Source organism: Camelus ferus, chromosome 19 (genome assembly GCF_009834535.1).
Source record: "Camelus ferus isolate YT-003-E chromosome 19, BCGSAC_Cfer_1.0, whole genome shotgun sequence".
NCBI classification, from domain to species: Eukaryota; Metazoa; Chordata; class Mammalia; order Artiodactyla; family Camelidae; genus Camelus; species Camelus ferus.
Window position 1 is genome coordinate 30,114,365 of NC_045714.1, and position 19,850 is coordinate 30,134,214.

The 19,850-nt window shown below is 43.2% G+C and overlaps 1 protein-coding gene across 1 annotated transcript in view; it reads left to right on the forward strand.

Annotated features, from left to right (window-relative positions):
- Positions 1–19,601, forward strand: part of TMX4 (thioredoxin related transmembrane protein 4) — a 36,016-nt gene extending 16,415 nt beyond the window's left edge. The window contains exons 4-8 of the mRNA XM_032461851.1: positions 1,335–1,463; positions 4,189–4,234; positions 10,150–10,251; positions 13,477–13,540; positions 15,148–19,601. Coding sequence (XP_032317742.1) covers positions 1,335–1,463; positions 4,189–4,234; positions 10,150–10,251; positions 13,477–13,540; positions 15,148–15,545 — 739 coding nt within the window. The 3' untranslated portion in view covers positions 15,546–19,601. The remainder of the gene's footprint in view (positions 1–1,334; positions 1,464–4,188; positions 4,235–10,149; positions 10,252–13,476; positions 13,541–15,147) is intronic.
- Positions 19,602–19,850: the final 249 nt, after the last annotated feature.

Sequence of the window (19,850 nt, forward strand, 5' to 3'; positions counted from 1 at the left end):
GCCTTTCCAGATAGAGCATAGATCATGGCGAAGGCCAGGAGGAGAGGAGGTGCCTTCTGAGTCTATAACTAGTTCTCTGTGGCTGGCCCGTCGGGTAAAGTGGATCATCCTGCAGGATGAGGTGAGAGGCTCAGGTAATGAGAGGATCAGGTGGGAGGCCTCCGAGGGGAAGGAGAAAAGCAGGGGTGGGTTCCAGAGATACTTAGGAGGTGGGATCGTTGGACCTTGGTGACTGATTAGCCATAAGAAAGGAAGAGGCTGTGATGAAGACCGACAGGCCATGTTTCACTAGTAAAAACTACTGAGGAACCAGTAGAACAGGTGAAGTTTGGAAGATGGAGGTCAGGATGGAGAAGACAGTGTGAAGTGTTTATGAATTTCCAAGTGGAGAAATGTAAGTGATAGTTTGATTTCAGGATCTAAACTAGAGAGACATACCTGGAATTCCTCAGCATGGAGGTAGATAACAGTTGAAATATATACAAGGAAAGAACAGATACAATGGGAAGAGAAGCATTAACTTCTCCTAACAGAACCTGGGTTGACCAGCATCGGGAAGACAGTGTGGCCCTGAGAAGGGGTGGTCAGGGTAGTAGAAGTCCAGAGAGCCTGTGTCGTAAGAGGGGAAGGAGGGAGGAAGGGGGGCTGGGTAGTGGACAGTGCCAATGACACATGAAGGAAAGATGGCAGAGAAGTGCTCCATGGATTTAGCACTTAAGAGTCTTTGGAGGCTCCCAATATGAGCAGTTCACATGGAGTCCTGGAAGCAGGACCCCTGCCCAGTTGCAGGAGTGAATGAGTAATAGGAGGAAATGGCCAGGGTAGACCCTTCCTTAGGAAGCTTGACAGTGGTGAGGAAGCGAGAGGGAGGGAGGACTGAAGGGGTACGTGAGACTAAGAGGTGTTTTGTTCATTTTCAGGGGAAGTTCTTGAATGACATAAATTTGGAAATGTGGATACGATTTTTTAAAACTTGATAACAATTGCTATTTTGTTGTTGTAAGAGAAAAATCAAAATAATTTACCAATTATAAAAATAATAAAAAATAACTTGGCAGGGTAGACACTGCCAAGGACTTTGCATATAGTCACAAATGGTGCAGTGATAAAATAGGGTGTTTCATCCTCTGTTTTGGAATTTCCCATTTGTAATAGATGAGTGCTTATGCATGCTTTCTGATTTATGCCTAACTATTTCTTTTTCTTCATTTGAGGTAAGTTAAAACTCAGAGTGGAGTTCACATGTAAAACCAATAGTTATTTTGATTTTTAAAAAATCCATAACAGTTGTTATCTTAATGGATTTGTTTTCTATTTGTTTTTATGATTTATAGTGCGAAGGATGGGATATTCCGCCGTTACCGTGGCCCAGGAGTCTACGAAGACCTGCAGAATTATATCTTAGAGAAGAAATGGCAATCAGTTGAGCCTCTGACTGGTTGGAAATCACCATCTTCTCTAACGTAACTTGTTATTTTTTAATGACAAGATGCTATTAGTAAAACAGAAGGTGCCAAGTTAACAACCCATAAACCTCGAAAGTCTGTGTTTTTCTTCTCATTCACTTCTGGTCACCCAGACTACATGTGCCCTGCTTGGCCCATGTTGTGTTTCTGGTTTTGTGACCCACATATGTTTCAGCTGGTGGTTGCTATACTGGGGATTAAATGTCCAAATTCGGGAGGGTCACAGGAGCCCTCTCCTCTGGCTTTTGCCCTGAGCCACGCCAGCTGTTTTCTCCTTACAGATGATCGTATTGAACGCCATTCACCGTTCTTTCTTCCTTTTAAACTATCGATGAGATACAGGAGTAACTCCTTCTTGAATTACAGTTCGTGAAGGAATTGCTCCTATATCTGTGTGGAAAATAAAGCGTGTGGTGGCTTTGGCTGCCTAGCAGGATACTGCTGAGGGTAACTGCTGGCCATGAGGGCAAACTGCAATACTTGGGGAGGCAGATAAGACCAAGCCATGGCAATTTTTCCACTGTTGGTTTTAATTTTGAATGAGTTGTCATATTTGTAATTAATTTTGTATTAATATATATAAGTGTAAGGAATATCCTTGCTGAAATAGGATCAAAGCGTGTGGTATTTCAGGAATAAGTAATCTGGTAGCATTTATAGGAAATGCATGACTTAGTCTAAAAGCAGCTCACCTCCGGCGTTTCCTTCTACAAATGTGTGAGCATTGATTTTATGCCAGATGCTGTTCCAGGTGCTGGGCGTTCAGCAGTGAACAAGACCGACTCGATGCTTCTGCTCCCCTAGGGTGACTTAACAGTGAGACAGAGTTAAAAAAAAAAAAACTAGGGATATAAAGACTCACAGTGTGGATAAGGGCTGTGACAACAAACAGAACAAAAACCAAACATGTACTCAGTCAGCGAATGACCATAGGAGCCTGGACCTCCGCTAGGTGACGGGTGAGGAGAGGTGGCCCTGAGGGGAAGACATAGTGAGATCTGAAGGGTAGCATGGCCTCGCCAGCCGGGGGAGGAATATTACCCGGAATGGGGATAGCACCCGCATGGACCCCAGATTGGAAAGAGCTTGGTGTGCTGAGGAGCAGAAAGGTGGCCAGGGTCAGGCACAGTGAGAGGGAGGGAGACTGGTGTAAACCGAGAAAGGGAAGAGGCAGGAGCTGAATCATACAGGCCCGTGGCCACGGCGAGGAGCTGGGATGTTAGCGGTGCCTGCAGCGAGAAGGTGGCTCTAGGAAGAGGTTGCAGAGGGCAAGAGTGGATGAGGCGAGACAGGCAGGAGGCAGTTGCAGGGTCTAACCCGGGGAAGGCGGCAGTAGAGATGGAGCGAAGGAGTGGATTTAAAATACGTTTTAAAGGTAGACTTGGCTAAGGTGAAGGAGAGGAAGGATTCACATACACACACACAAACTCCTGGGTTTCTGGTTTGAGAACTTGATTTTCTTGGTACCAGTTACTGATTTGAGCAAGAGAAGATCAAGGGTTCAGCGTTGGACATGTTAAGTTTGAGATGCAGGCTTCTGTGTAGAGCTGCCAAGTTGGATGCATGGAGATGGATTTCCATGGAGAATTCAGGAACAAAAACGTAAATACAAGGATGGATGGTATTTAAAGTCTTAGAAGGGAGGGGACCACCTAGAAGGAGAGAGGAAGAAAAGGGCTTGGGGCTGAGCCTCAGGCCCCTCCAAAGCTAGGAAGTTGGGCAGAGAAGGAGTCGCAAAGGGAGACTGAACATGGGAACCAATGAAGCAGGAGACAAGCAAGGGGGTGAGATTTCCTGGAAGCCACTCAAGAGGTGCTCAAGCACCTTGTGTCCCATGTTACCAAGTGATGAAGGAAGATCAGGTCTGAGACATGGACTTTGAAGCAATGCAGGGTCACCGTGGCCTTGATAAGGAGTGATGGTGCAGCAAGGAGGCCGGAAGCCAGATCTGAATGGGTTAGATACAGTGAGGGAGGAACAGCAGGCATAGGCTGCTCTGTGAAGAACTTCGTGAAGCTGGAGGGCCATGTGAGGTCCAGTGATGCGCTTTTCAAAAGATGAGAGAGGGTAGAACAGGTTTTCATGCAGATGAAAATGATCCAGCAGAGAGGGAGAAACTTAATGCAGGAGAGGGGGTGACAGAAAGAACCCAGTTACTAACAAACAGAAAGGATGGGGTCTAAGGCAAGAAGGGAAAGTTCTTAGACTGGTTGGGCAGGTAAACTTGCTTTGCTACAGCAGGAGAAGGTGGATGCAGGTACACACCTGGCTCAGATTTGGTGCTGGGAAGATAAGGCAGATCACATGATGGCTTCTGGTTTCACAGTGACATACAGGGAGTGGCTGTCAGCTGAGAGTGCATGGGGAGGGGATGGTGTGGGAGGTTTGAAGGGAGAGGAAAGGACATGAGCCACCATCTCAGGTAGACATTACAGTGGGACGGGGCCGCGTTGAGTTTTCCCCAGGGACATGCAGCTGCTGAGACTTGGGGATTTTGCCAGACTTGTACTGTGGTGGGGGGAAAGGACCAGCGGATTTGACTGTATTTACAGCAGAGTAATTGAAATGATGGCTGTGGGGCGTAAGCTCTGTGAGACCGGAAGTGAAGCTAGGAGAGAGGACAGTGTTGCAAGAAGTGGAGAGGCAGTCCCTGTGACTTGAGTTTTGTTCTGTTCTATGTTTTATACTATACATCACCAGTGGTTCCTTCTTTATTTTTTAGGATGTCTGGAATGGCTGGTCTGTTTAGCATCTCGGGCAAGATATGGGTGAGTAACAGTAAACGCGCCCTTTATGGTTGTACTGGGAGAGGAATTTTTTAAGAGTGAGAAGATAGCTTCTAAATAATAGGAAAATAAACATTTATAGTTTTATAATTTCACTTTTTTTCCTTAAGCCACACAACTACTCTTAGATGGGGTCCCAGTGGAAGTGTGTCTTCGTGTAGAAGGGCATAAATTAGACAAGGACCTGTAACTGCTGTGTCAGAGTCTTATTTTTTTCTATCAGTGATGAATCCCTTTATCAAAACTGAAGGAGCTTGTGTGGCTTCCACTTCATCTTATTTTCCCATGGTCGTAATCTGCCTGCAGATCAAAGATTGTCTGACTATCAGGGATCAGCTAACTTCAGCTTGTGTCAAGAAAGTTTTGGTAAATAAAGTTTTGTTGGAACGCAGCCACATTCATTTCTTACCTGTTTTCTGTGATTACTCACAGTACAGTGGTAGAGCTGAGCCGTTGGGTTAGAGACCACATGGCCCACAAGCCTAAAACACTTACGATGTGGCCCTTACGGAGAAGTTTGCATGCCCCCCCCCCCCCGTATGTGGTCGCATTTCACTGAGTCCTTTCAGTGAGTCAGAGCTGTGACTGAGGTTCAGATGTTGAACTACTATACACTCTTGAATGTGTCACATAGCTTTTTGCTCCTGTTTACGTGTAGGGTGAACTAAATCCTGCCAAATGTAACAAAATTGCTTTGGAATTAAATATATATCCTTAAAGTATTTCAAAAAAAGTTTAGAAGGGAGTCCCTCTGTATTTGTCTTTTCTAAGATACAATTATAGGTCGTGCATCATATTTAGAACTTAATATTCAAGGAGTTCGTGAAGACTGTTTTTCATGCATATTAATATATGTTTAGGGAAATTTAAGAACAACTTTTTGTGTCCCAGTTTCTCAATTGTATTATATTTTCTGCCTTGTGAGATAGAATACCTACTTTAGGGTTTTTTTGGTTTGTTTTTGTTTTTTTCCCCCACAGAGACTACATTGGGACTTGGATTCAGTCTTTTTTGGTTAAAATTTGTTAACTCTTTTTTTTGGCATTTATGTATCATATTAAACAGTAACTAGACTTTTTCATCTTTTCAGATAGGGTTTCATATCATTTTCCTCTGCTATTTTCTTAGCATTCATGAGAAGTTACTTCAAAGGTTGAGAATTATGAATGGAAAACTAGGAACTGAGAGTAAGGGAATCTGCCTTTTGCAGTATGTTGACACTAAAAGTTGATGGAGTCATATATTCTGGCAGCTGTCTGAAAACTGGATTTCAGTCTCCTCCTAGGTGTATACATTACCTTAAAAATCTATAATAGAAATCCAGTACTACCTTCTGTATCAGCATCTGGCTTCCCCAAGCCTCTTGACAACGTATGAGCTTCTGTTACTCTTAGAAACAAGTCCCCAGCCTTTCATCAAATCCTGGGGACGGGCTCTCACCACCCGCGTCTTCAGAATCCAGGGGGCATGATCTCTGGCTTGGGGGACCCAGTCCCTGGCTGCCCACCAGGTCTCTGATGCTCCCACAACCTCTAGGTGCAGTTTGCCTTGTTGTCCTTACAAAACTACGTGCTGAGCCAGGTCCCCTAGCCGACTGCCTGGTGGCTCGGGTGGCTTAATTAGCTGGCTCTCCCTTGCCCAGCAGCCTCGCATCAGTGTTGAGTGTTACATTGTGGGGATCATGATCTGTTTTTAACTCAAGTCTGGATCCAGTCGTGATGGTGTCTACTTCTGTGTTTTAATTGTGACCTAGGCTCACGGAAGTCGTCGCCACTTCAGGTGCAATGCCTGTCCTCATGTGTGTCTCGACAGCCCCCCACCCCAGGGGTCACTGTAGCCTGCAGGGTGTACAAAGCATGGACATCTTCTAGATGCGGAATTGATACAGATACTCTGTCTATAGTAGCAGTATAAAATTTCTTTACAATTTTAACTGACTTAAAAGAATGACTGAACTTAATGAAAAATGTTAATATCTAGAGGACAGCACAGGCGAGGCTGATGGCGTGAAAATGACGTGCAGAAGACTGAACGTGGGAGGCACTGCGGCTGAGGCCGGGGGCACGGTTGGGATTAGGAAGACTGTGTCTGCGGCACAGGTATGACGTGTCCGTGTGCCCAGCCAGGTGTCGTCTCATCCCTCGGCTCAGCTGGCCACTGTGACACAGGAGGCATCATCTTTCTCCAGGGAAACAGGTCATTGCTCTCCACCTGGCGTGTGTTTTTGACCCCATTTGTGTCCCCTGCCCTGGGCTGTTGTTCCTGGAACACTGAACGCTTAGCATAGAACCTGGTACCTAGTATGTACTTGATAACCGTTTTTCGTTAGTTATATTCATTAATCATTCTTGTTGTCATTATTTTACTTTCCCCTCCTATTAGGCAATAAGGAATACTTTATCTTTTTTCATTTATTTTTAAACTGGTTGATAGCAGGGCTGAAATAGGGTTTTACGGCAGTTTGTACAATGTGTACTTCCGCTAACTAGGTGTAGCATTTGGATGTATTTAAACATTATTTGATTTGGTGAATTTGTGCTGCTTACTGAGCTAATATAGAATGTAACTTAATACCTCTCTTCAGTGTTCCTGCTGTTATGAAAGGATGCAGGCACATGGCAAATTTTAGCTACAGTAAGGTGCTGCATCCTTGGGAGGGCAGTCTGTGTGATGGAGAAGATTTAATGTTTCATAAACAGCTCAGGATGAGAGTTAAAGGCCATGAGTATTTAGACCGGAGAATAACCAGAGGGAATTTTAAACTTGAGAACATCCCCTTGTGTTTTAGATTGTGGTGTCTCTTCTCTTACTGTTTTGGGGTTTTCTTTCCCTTGTGAAAATTTCTAGAACTATGTCACAGTGAGACGGTGCACACCCCCAGGTGACCTCCCCTAGAGCCGACAAGAGGCTGCATGTCTGTGCCTTGTTGTGGGTGTAAGAGGAGAAAGTACTTTGGAAGGGGAATGAACCCTTGGCCATCACTGGAGAAGCCTTTCTGAGCTGCTCCCACACTGGGAAGGCATTTTGAGGATTGTCATTGTAGCCGACTGTGAAGAGAGACGAGAGGACACACCAGTGGGGTGGTCTCTGCACACCTGTGCCGCAGACACGGCCCTCCTGACCCGCCTGTGCCACGGCCTACGTACGCGGTGTCTGAAAGGGATGTTAGCATCTTTCCACAACCCGTCAGGGAATATCCTGTGACACAGATGGGATCTAATTCAGAAGGCTCTCTGCCCAGGGCCAGCCCAGGTCTGAATGAGACTGCAGCACTGGGCTGGTGGATGGTGCCTGTGGGCAGCAGTGACTCTGCCCTGCAGGAGTTCAGGTCCCAGAGGGAGTGCTGGCCTCCCTGGGGAGGGAGGTTCCGCCTCCGACCTCTGCTTGCCTTGGCATGGCACCGTTCCTTAAATCCATCTGATCGCTGGTTGGAATGTTCCTATTCGTTCTACTCTAATGGTGTCTTCATTTAGTCCTCTCATTCAAATCCATATATAGGCAAAAATTAGCTCTAATTCAGTCCTCTTTTACAAAAATAAAATAGTATGAGGTATCAGGCCCATCAGAGGACATTTTTGTGCGTTTTAATGAAATACTAGGATACTTCCTTGTAATGAACACATATTATTGAACAAGGATCAGTGTTTTCCACAAGTGAAAACTGTTACTGTGTCTGGCAGTGAAGGAAACCAACACAGAAATCTAAAACTGAATTAGGTCAGGTTGAATCAGTTGTTACTTGGAAACATACATACAGCAAAACTCCAAGTACCTCGTGCCAGGAACCCAGCACTCGTGCTCTGAAACCAGTGTGGACTCAGGCAAAGCAAACAGAAAGATTTGTGGCTGCAGTTGTGAAAATACAACTTGTTTAGTGAGGCTTTAGCAATAATCGCCTAAAAAGACCACAAGATGGCAGAGTTTCTCTAAGAAGCTCAAATTCTCTCAAGAGTAAGTTGATACAAGAAAATTGAAGCGGAGCCTTACTACAATGAGAGGATGTTTTTAAATGCACCAAGAAGTATGTGACTCAGAATGCAGTGATTCAGAGGCACATAATTTACTGAATTCTGTAAAATAACTTAGAAAATTTCTTGAGGGTTTCTTTAATCATTTATTTTGCAGAAAGGGTTTAAGATACTGTCCAGAAAGACTTACAACTGGATGTGATTCATTCCAACTCTCTGGGCAGATATTACTTATAAAGCAAGTTCCAGAATTCACGCATCCAGGGGTCAGCACAGAGGCATGCTGACATTCTGTGTCTCCTAATTCTTTGACACGTTTGAGAGTTCTAAGTCTTGATGACGACATTGAATCATCAAGAAAAGCACACATAAATTATATTCAGTATACAAAATTTCCTAAAGTAGAGGACTGTACAATGCATTTTAAAACTTCCATTGAGCAGAATTTGAATGAAACAGCCTTCTGTATCCCAAATACCTCTTTGACCTGCTGGGCTGCAGAATGCTGGACTGTTCTTAATACGTAATTGCCCTGGCTGAAGGCAGAGTGATTGACTGTGCCATCGACAGAGGACAGGTGACAGTTTAACAAACCAGCAGTTGTTTGCATTTCCTATGAATAGTTTAAGGATTTGCTAGTATCTTTTTCTTAATCAGTAATATTTATTGAACACTTTAATTACATGTGTCAGTATTTAAAAACTTGATGAGTCTTTATATATAATCTCTACTGCTGAATAAAAAATGAGGAGATCTCAGATTATTCTGAATCGGCTAGCAAGATTTTTTATTTATTGTTCTGAATTAAGCCAGAATAAAATATATTATTTAGTTGACATTTATAAACTGAGAAACCAGTGGGAGATACTTGAGTAACTTAGGTTTTGAGAAGTATTAAAATAGAATTTTGGACTCGTTTCATCAACCTCGTCAGTTCTAGGGAAGTCATTCAGTTGTCATCTCTGCCTGCTGGTGGCATTTAGCCTGGAGCCATTTCATCCTGTGCCCAGTAATTTTATAAATAAGACTATCTATAGACATAACAAAATCATAAAGTTATCAGTTTATAGTGAATGTGCTTGAAGCTGTAGGGCCTGAAAGACATGATCACTAAGACATCATGAGAAGGAAGCATGGTTCCTGCAAGTCCACATCTAAATGGGCTTTGACTCCAAACCAGCAGGTTCATATCTGTAATTCCTGTATGATTTAGCATGTAAATAATTTGTAGCTAAGATTGTACCTCTTCACTCTTTTTTTTTTTTTTTTTTGAGTGTTTGGCATCAAATAGAGTCTCAGGGAACAGTAAACATGAAGGGGTATGCACTCAAAGACTGACGAAGTCTTATCTGCTCATAATGAATTACCTGGAAAATTTCTTCTATTATTACATTTAGGTTTTATGGTGGTTAGGAAAGTTGTTGAGGATGGATGAGGGTAGAGAAATAAGAGTCTGATGAGAAGAAGGAAGTATGGAGACATTGTAAATAGTTGATGTTCTGTAAGTAGTAATTTAGTTCCACTTAAAAATTGGTAGAGACCCAAGAAGTTTAATTTTTTCATGGATGCCATATTATGAGTAGAAATTGAGGTATATAAATTACTAGGGGAGAGTGACCAGAAACTCTCATGATGGAAGAAGGAACTAGACAACAGTCCCACTAGAGTTCTTCTTGAACTGAACTTCAGGGAAGTATGACTCTTACTAGAAACGACCTTGACTGTTGCTCTTAGATTCTCAATGTTGTAAAATTTGACTTGCTTGCTTGAAGAATCACACAGATGCGTAAACCTCTGGATGTTCTTTGTGGGAGCTCCTGTAAGTAGAGAAATTTACAGAACTGAGTTATAGCTTGGGTGGGAGAGTCAGACATTTTTGGTTCTCATTATAAATAAATATTGTATTTTACTTTTTTGTTCTGATTACAGCATCTTCACAACTATTTCACAGTGACCCTTGGAGTACCTGCTTGGTGTTCGTACGTCTTTTTCGTTGTAGCCACCTTGATTTTTGGCCTTCTCATGGGTCTGGTAAGGGATGCTGCCAGTCTTTTTTCCTCGTCTTTAAAGCCAGTTGGTTTCATGCAAAACTAGAAAGCAGCCAAGAAAAAAAAAGCACATGAACATCATTTTGTGTATAGTCTAGTCAGTCAGATAACATTGGCTTGTTTGATACTGCTTCCAGTGGTAATTTGAGATATCATGGGAAATTAATTAAATTATTTTCTCTTAATCCTGTCCCTTAAATATTCTGAAGATAGGTGCTACCCAAAACACAGCTATGATGAAAGAAGAAATAGAGACTTGCTTGAATTGATAGTTTCCAAGATAACCGAGCCAGCTGTGAATTCACGCACTGCCTGTGTGATTAGAACACCGTGGTGCTGAGGCCAGAGCTACGAATTTGCTCCTTGGGTGAACAGAATGGCTTTTCCTGTTCATGTCCTCAAATTGAAACTCTGATTCTTATCAGTTGCTTATACATAGACTGCAGTTTTCCCAAGGTGGATTCTGTAAGATTGGGTGGATAAAAGATACAGTCGTTATTGTGTGAAAAAAATAAGATGCAAAACACATCACTGTGTCGTCTTTGGGTATGAGAATCACTGTCCAGTAGGCACCTGTGCTTCTTCTTCCTGGGGCTTTTAGGTGAGGGTTGGGGTAATACATTTATTTGCTTAACTATATAGGCAACTTGAAGTGTTTGGGCATGTTTTACTCTTGGTTGTGTGTGTGTGTGTGAGTGAGTGTGTTCAAATCTTTCTCTTTACCTATACTTGATCAATCTGAGCTTTAAACTCTAAAAAGTTCTTAAAAGTCTTTATACTATATGTTAATCACATAGCTCTTAAACACTGTATGAGAGGAATAATTGACAATTACTAAGAATTTATATAAAAAGGACAACATTTTAGGTAAGTTTGTGTTAAAGTCTATCCTTACATTTATAATGTATCTCGTCTCTTTAGCAAGATCTTTTTTAAAAACAAGCTAAAAATGTTAGCCTTTATAGCAAGTCATAACGTGGTACTACAAAGTTATGTTCCAGGGAGCCAAAGAGACTCGATTTTATTTTGCCATGAACACGCTTACCTCATATTATGGTTTATATTTGAGATTTGACTCCTGATACTAACTTCCTGGGTGGGGACAGAACTTAGATATGTCATTTGTTAGGTCCTGGGTATGTTCCATTCTGCTGCATTAATCTTACTGATAATTAACGTGTCCCGAATACTCTGGCCTAAAATGGTTTGACTTTGGATATAAATGTACTTTCCCATCTACTGTCTGCTGCTAGACTTTTCTAACAGCATAAATGTGAGGCTCTTGTAGGGGGAACAGTATGAGATCCTGGGCAGTTCTGAGATGGAGCTATGGAGAATGTAGCTCGAGTGTGGGCCTATTGGAAGACCATTGAAAACTCTTCTTAGCATAAAGAGTTTTAGAATTTTATCTTTGAAGTTGACTTGAAGTCCAAAAGTCAGGCCTGCCTAGACCCTAAGTATATTTGGAAACTTAGTCAGATAATCAGCATAGGAAAGTTATTAGAGGTTTGACCTGAAGAAAGGAGTTGATTCTAAACTGCTGAAGTGACTAAGTGATACAGACTGTGGTTTCTTTATAAGGCATTGGGGAGAGAACGTTACTTAAGGAAATAATTTCAAAGCAGTGATAGACTCATACATTTTCTGATAATATATTCCCATAAAATAGCAAACACATTTCTCTGCTCAGAATGCCTTTTCTATAACTGTAATATGAGTTAAACACAGCAGTTAGCATTTTTGCCTTCAGCGAGGTCTCCAGGTGAGCAGTTCGTTGCTGTGTGTCACTTTTGCCGTTACCTGGGGGCTGAAGGCGAGGCCCAGCACACAGCCATGTGAAGCTTGGTCCTGCTGACCTTGGTGGGGTGCGGGGGGGGGGGTCCTTCCCTCTGTGAGTCTTTATGGAGTTTAACTTACGCGGTGGCCAGGAGGGGCAGGATGTTTTCCACAGAAGTGATTTCCTGATCAAGTCATTGTTTCTCATAAACCTAGTACATTTCTTATTTTTTCCCTAATTTTAAAAGATGAAGAGTCAGAACAAGGCTGCTGGTTTGATTTGTGTTTACTCTCTTAACTGAGCCTAGTAATGGTTGAAGTATTTTACTAAATGTTACTTTTCACATGTAAGTATATGGCTCAGTTTATGTATTTATTTTGTTTTATTTTTAGTGTTTTAATCTGACAGCTCCCCCTGCGTAGGGCTCAGTTTTAGAAATGTATATACTTTGGATTTTTTGCATCTTAAACCAGTATGAGAGCGCTCCTTCAGTGCATAGTCCGTGTATGAGATCACCGGCAGCACCGTTTTCTGACACCAGAAACTGCTTTGAGGGTGGAAGACGGTAAAGCTCTAGGCAGGCGGGAAGCGGCGGGAAGCCAGGCGGGGTGCTTGTCAAACCCGACCATGACTTTGGGTTCTTTAACCTGTTAGAGCTCCTTAAAAACACAGATTTACGACGTCCTATTCCTATTTTAAAGCCTGGGCAGCTGTGCAGAGTGTAGGTGAGGTCCAGGGGGGCCTGGGAAGCCCTTCTCAACAGGTACCTTCTTGCTGTGCGGGGTCTCCGTGTTGCGTGTGCTGGAGGGGTGGGCGCGGGGAGGGTGTAGAGAGGGCCCGGCCCGCCCAGCTGCAGCTCGCTTTGCCGTGTGGCGGCAGGTTTACCGCGGGCAGAAAGTGGCTCAACGCTGCAGTCAGGGCTGGAGGTGGAGCCAGTCAGCCGCTGTCTCGGTAGGATTTAGCTCGCAGCCTTGATGTGTTTTCTCAGTTTGTTCCTGCAGGAGTTTTTTATGGCACTCTAAAGAATTCCACACCCTGAAATATTCTTCCTCACGATCAGGGGTTACCCACTGGTGAGGCACAGTCCATATACAGAATGATTTTATTTTTCAAAATAGTGTTTTTTAAAAGGTTGTTTTTGACTTGGCTGATAACGTCTGTTTTCTTCTACCTGCTTCATGCATCTGTTTTTAGTGGGCTGTGTGTACACACTTGACTTTGTGACCCCTGTTCTAAATTAGTAGTGTTTCCCTACATTGTATCACATTTCAAAAATAGGGAATTCTTAATTATCCCCTTGTCTTTCTTGAGGACTTCTGACCAACTGCTGTATATTTGTGAATATTTGGTTACAGAAGCAGGGCTGAACTTTGAGGTTACTTGATGATAAATGTGCTGTCTCCTCACTGTAAAATCACTTTTCCCCTCTAGGTCTTGGTGGTAATATCAGAGTGCTTCTCTATGCCACTTCCACGACATTTGTCTGAACATTCTGGTACGTATGACACGTTTATGAGATACAGCATTTTTGGAATTCTTGGTTTGCGCTTTTGTGCTCATACAGGTAGTGGATTTTTCTTCCGATTTGCTGGGTGACCAAACTGTCACCACTACCAAACTCCTTGAAGTATGTCTAGATTGATTTGAACAAGAATTTTTTTCTTCCTCTCTTAAATGAGGGACTATTTCATCTTGGCAATTGCTTTTTACCTTGAATTGTATGCCCTTCATTAATCAGCTGACAACTTTTTCCTTCATTCAAACTGAAATGAGAAGGGAGGGAGGGGAACTCACACTTACTGAGTTTCTGCCGTGAACCAGTAATTTTCCTAAGTCTTTTAAACCAGTCTCCCCAAATCCTTTCACTACTTCACACTGTTTCTGGGACCAGGTAGCCCTCGATTTGCCTGTTTTTATTCCTATTTTTTTGTATGAAGACTTTTATGAGACTTTGTTGAATTTTATGTGGCAGTTTAACTAAATAAGCTTATATTTCCTTTTATTTCTTGAGGTTTTTGAGGTTTTGAGACTTCCATAGATAATTATGAAATATATTAATGTTCCTTAGAATTCTAAAAAGTAACAGAATCCCAGTTGAAAACAACTTAGAGGGAAAAAAGGAAAATGTATTCGCTCTGGTAACTTAAAAATCCGGGGATCTTCTGGCTTCAAGCACAGCCCAGGGGGTGTTAGGTTTCTGTTCCCATGGAGCTGGTTCAGTGGCTCAGCAGGCCCATCTCACGGTTTATCAGCTTAGCCATCCCTGCAGAAAGAGGAAGCTTTTCCTCCTGACTCTGGCCAAGGCCCCTGGGAGGTACTGATTGGCTCGGCTTAAGTCACGTTTCTGATCCAATCACCATGACCAGTGAGTGGGTCACTGAGCATTCTACAGGGTACCACATTAAAAACAAAAAGGAACCTTTGCCCTCCCTGCCCCCGGGCTCCGCCAGAGTCAGCATGGTCAGGGAAGCATTCAGAGAGAGGGGGAGAAGCCCTGGGTGGGGTGAATGCCAGCCAGAGATCTGTCCTGTGTGATAGTAGAGTTTCAGGATGGAGAAAACTGTCACATGCCCCGTTGTTTCATTCCACAGCTGAATGCACTCTCAATTGATTGCTGAATGACCTTTTATTTTTATATTTTTATTTTATTTTTATGGAGTAGTGGGGATTGAACTCAGGACCTTGTGCATTTTAAGCATGTGCTCTACCACTGAGCTAATAAACCCACCCCCTCTGAATGACCTTTTTAAACTGATTTATGGTGTTATATTGGTTTCAAGTGTACAACATAGTGATTTGAGATTTTCATAGATTATACTCCATTTAAAGTTATTTTAAAATGCTGGTTATATTCCCTGTGCTGTATATGATACCCTTGTACCTTATTTATATTATGGCTTGTAATTTGTACCTGTCCCCTTCCCCTGTCTTGCCTCTCCCTTCTGGTAACACTAGTCTGTTTTCTGTATCTGTGAGTCTGTTTCTGTTTTGTTATATTCATTTGTTCATGTTAGTTTTTAGATTCTGCCTGTAAGTGAAAGGATACAGTATTTGTAAATGCCCATTGTTTACTCAGGCTGTTCCCCTCTCTTGCCTCCACAGGGCAGACTCTGAGGTCAGAGGAGGCTCACGCAGCTGAACAGTTGCAGGATGCAGAGGAGGAAAAAGAGGATTCCAATGAAGAAGAAAACAAAGACAGCCTTGTAGATGAGGAAGAAGAGAAGGAGGAGCTGGGTGACGAGGACGAAGCAGAGGAGGAAGAGGAGGACGGCCCTGCCGCTGGTGCGGATGAGGAGAGTGGTGCCGCCCAGGACCCGGCCCCGAGAGAGGCCCGGGAGGACCTGGGGCCAGACGTGGGGCCAGACGTCGGGCCAGACGTCGGGCCAGACGAGGCTCTGGACGCCGCCTCCGAGCAGCCCCCTTCAACCGACGCAGAGGTGGCTGAAGACACATTGAGGCAGCGCAGAAGTCAGCATGCTGACAAGGGGCCGTCGGCTTGATGCCAGCATTTCCAACAATACAGACCAGAGAAATACGCCAGCTTCCCTCTGGTCTGCAGGTTAAACTAAACCCTTATTTTTTTCCTAAATGAGCAAGCTTCTCTTAAAAACTGATCTCTAGTCTTGTAGTCTCCTGGCATTGAGCCTTGTGTGTGTTAAGGGGAATCTTTTGGGCATGACAATCAGGATACAGAAAACAAACATGCTGTTAGGATCTGTCTGAGCCCTGGGATGGGCACAGGTTCATTTACTTGGGGCCACAGAGTTCTGAGCAGAGGAAGCTCTCCCCAGCCCTCCTCGCCCTGTTCGTAGACAGCCAATGGGGCTTTGGGCCTCCGAGGTGGGAGCAGGGCATCCTCACAGCACAGCCAACCTGCTTCCTCCTCTTGTATCAAGTGTTTATTGTCAAACTGTAAGATACATCAGGCACCTTAGTACAGGGGTGCTTTTTTAGAGGGTCTTGGATATTATTGTAGAAGAGTGCTTGGAAGTCATCCTGACTGTAAGTCGGCCTTGTCGGGTTTTACTTCTTCCCTGTAACATTTCCACCTTTCCCCCCGTGGGCCTGTGGGCCCCCACGCCCTGCACGATACTTCCTGCGCGGGACGACTCTGACGGTAGTCAGCTCGACATCGGCGGCCTCCATCCTGACTTAAGGGCTCAGGTTGTCAAGAAGCCCAACCCCTGAAGCCTTGACTGCCAAGCGTCTCAGATGAAATGCTGTAGCCTTCGGAGATTCAAAAGGAAGTAGGGGTTTTACAGGAGAGATTTTAGTTGTTGTTTTTAGCCAAACTGTAGTGATTTTTTTTTTTCAAAATGTTCCCTTAGCAACATTCCTTTTGAAGCCAGACATCTCCTAAGTCTTGCCGGGACAAGGCAGTCCTGCGAGGAAAGCTTTGAATGCTGTGTTGCTCTGTTTCCATCTCAAGGGCTCCCTGGCCCTTGAGCCACTTCGATAATACCTGAGAAGCCCCTTCTGGTTTTAATTCAGTGATGTGCTTTCGGTGAAAGGATTAGTGAAAGTGAGTGTCTGGAAATGAAAGATTTGGTTTCGTTCCTTTCGTCCTTAATCGTGTAAAGAATTTTATCCCTGTAAATCTCTCAATACTCAATCTACTAAAAATACCCAGGGGGCCCAATGTCTTTTAAAAAATCCTTCCATCTACTTGATTTGTGTTTTAGAATAAATTCATAAAATTTGATTCCCGCCTTATGAAAGATGTCTAAAGTTGATCCTGCACCCCTTGGGTCCAGACAGAATCAGTAGCATAGGTTTATGAAATTCAAAAGGCTGCTGTCGTCTTTAGAAAGAAATACGCTGTGTACTCCTGGCTGTTTAGATAACCCTTACCTTGTGTTAACTCTGAACACGGGCTCACTGGAGTGGGGGGTGGGGTCTGAAACTCAACCCTTGGTGTGGCTGAATGAGCCCGTTGCAAGCCTCACACAAAGAGAGTTTTTATTCTGACAGAATCCATTTTTTAGAGATGGTTATTTTTCATCTTTCCAACTCAGTTCCCTGACAGCCTCATCCCCCAGTACGGCGAAGTTCATTAAGACTGGCCAGTGGTTTTTCTCTTCAGACAGCAGCACGACCTCAAGTCTGAGGCCATCAGAGAACCGAGCGACTGGGAGGGCCTTGCCTTTTGCTCATTTCTTGCCCCTCCTGCTGTCTCGGTCTCTGACACATCCTTGCTCAAAGCGCCGTGGTCCTGAGGGAGGTTCTCAGGGAGAATCAAATGGTGCCTGAGCTGGGCCTGCCCTCCCGTCACTGCATTCCTTTCTTTTCTAATCAGCTGAAACAAAGTTTTCAGAGATCATTAAGGTCAAGTTCAAGGGTATGGGATAAGAAGGGTTTCATAGTTTGACTTTCCTGTGTGTGATCCCTTCCCTACCCCCATGTTGAAATAATTCTCATTTTATTTTAAGTGGAGTATTTGACTAAAGAGGAAGGAATGAAGGAATAGAATCTGCTTTGGCTTTTTATAAATGTAAGGCCAATTTCCAATTGGACTCCAAGTAGTATCTAATTATATAATGAGAAAAATATATTTTCTTTCTCAGAAATACTTAAGAAAATTGGAGGAAGAGGAGAAAACAGTTCGGAGAAGCAGATCCATTAAAAGTCAGAATATCTGGCAATGTGGACCACTTTTCCTGTTTTTATTTTTTATTTTTATTTTTTTTAATATCCTGGCAAAAGATGGGGTTTTTACTAAATGGCCTGATAAGTACACATCTAATTTAATTTCGTTCTATTTGCAGCCTTTAGGTTTTTAATATTACTGAATATAGAACTAAAGGAAGAAAGCCAACCTAAAATAACTAAAATTAGATTAACATGTCAATAGGATTTGATAAATTTTTCCTGCAGATAATATATTTAAGCCAGAAGTCAAGTGCATGAAAACATGATTTTGATTCAAAAAAATAAAAAAAAAAACCATGGTTCCTTATGTGACAGTATCAGTTATTTAATTATAGAATAGTATTTTATATGTCTCAAAATCAGGTAAGTTAAGTAAAACTGGCTTTCAGAATGGGGGTGTAGTCCTTTATGTGTGAGTTGCTGAAGTGGGATGCCTGTTCATTGATTAGAGGGAAAGGTTAAAACTAGCTCCATTTTCTTAGTTTTTTTTTTTATCATTCATCTCTTGCCAAACCACACCAACTTGCTTAGAGACCTCATGATGCAGCAGCGCACAGGGAGGCCCACTTCCTCCTCTCCCTGTGAGGTGGGAGCACAGGTGGGGTGAGAGGCCTGGCCCGTTCGGGTCTCAGGGCCCCGCACGGCCTGGGTGCGATCTTGGGCACGTGAGCCCTGTCAGCTGCAGGTCTCAGTGACAAAAAGATCCAAAATAACAACTGTAACAAAAAGCAAACAGGCTTCGGACAGGTTGACTCTGACAGTGGGAAAAGCCAGAGTTTGGCTCTTATGGCCAAAATCCTTAATAGCCGTGGCATTGCTCCATGATTTGGGTGGGGGATAAAAATGTCTCTGATGGCAAGTACTCAGTGTGGGACTCTTTATTACCAAGTCCTTTAAGAGTGGAGCCTGTATACTTGCCTTACAACATGGGAAACATTAAAAGAGTCCAAAAAAAGGTAGAGATGATAGGATACACTGAGATTTCAGCATAAAACCTTAAATTGGGATGAAGTGAGAGGAGGAAGGCAGAGACTGGTGCCTTTGCTCATGAGCATCAGTGGTTGGTTTACCTGTGTCCTTCATCCCCGTGATAAAGCACTGTTTCTGCCAGTATTACACATGCGTGCTTGGCCCATCCTGTCAGATAGAACATTTTAGAAAGTATTCATGTAAACCTTTTGTGCCAACAGAAGAGTCCTGTCTTGTGTAGTATCTGTTGACCTCAGTCCTATGTTTTGATCCCCTTTAGAAGGTACAGCTTGTCTTAAAACCGAATGTGGAGTCAAGTCTGATGAACCCTGACGGGACGGCTCTTTGGGCATCTTTCCTGAACCAGGAGGTTTGGGTGAAGGACCTTGGATAGTTTCAGACAGGATGCCTGGCCTTCAGATGGCTTATTAAAGTTCTCTGTGGACTGTGACGGTGTATATATGTGACTCATACAACCTTAGCCTGTTTCCGATGCAGTTGAATCATTGTTATTAAATAGCTTCTTCATGCAAGTGCAGTTTTTATACTAAAATTACTGTTTATTTGTACTGCAATACATTATAAGTTGGCTATTTATATCCTTTGTAATAGTCTTAATTTTTTTAGCCTAGTGATACTTATTTTTCTCTTCATCCATGTATGTTTTGCTTCCTCATGTAGCATCTGCAGTAACTGGAATGGGAAACCAAGACGTGTGTCCCAAGCGGTACATTGCCTGAACCACAGGCCGCCTTGTCACAGGACTGTACATAACCCGTGATGCTGTTCGCTTTCATTTTGTTGTAAATTTCCATTTGCACCAAACCTAATGATAATGATAACTAAGTCAAAACAAAACCGTGTATTGCTTTTCATATAAGCATTTCACAAAAGTCATTTGCCTAGGCAGTGAAAAATAATACTTCGTTAAAAAATGATTTTTTGTGTGTCCATCCTCCATCCAGTCTGTTTTCCCTTTCTTTCTCCGTCCTCCTTAACTTGATTTAAAAGCCAAACCATTACCTTTTAGCTGCTTTGGAAAGTTGCACAGAACCAAGAATTAAGTTCAGAGGTCCAAGGCTTCCTCCTCGTCACAGCCATTGTGTTGTCCACAGAATCTCCAGTGTCCTGAGGTCTGGAGGTGACCGGGGCTGGAGCAGAGGGCAAGGGGTTGTTGCTGATCCCTC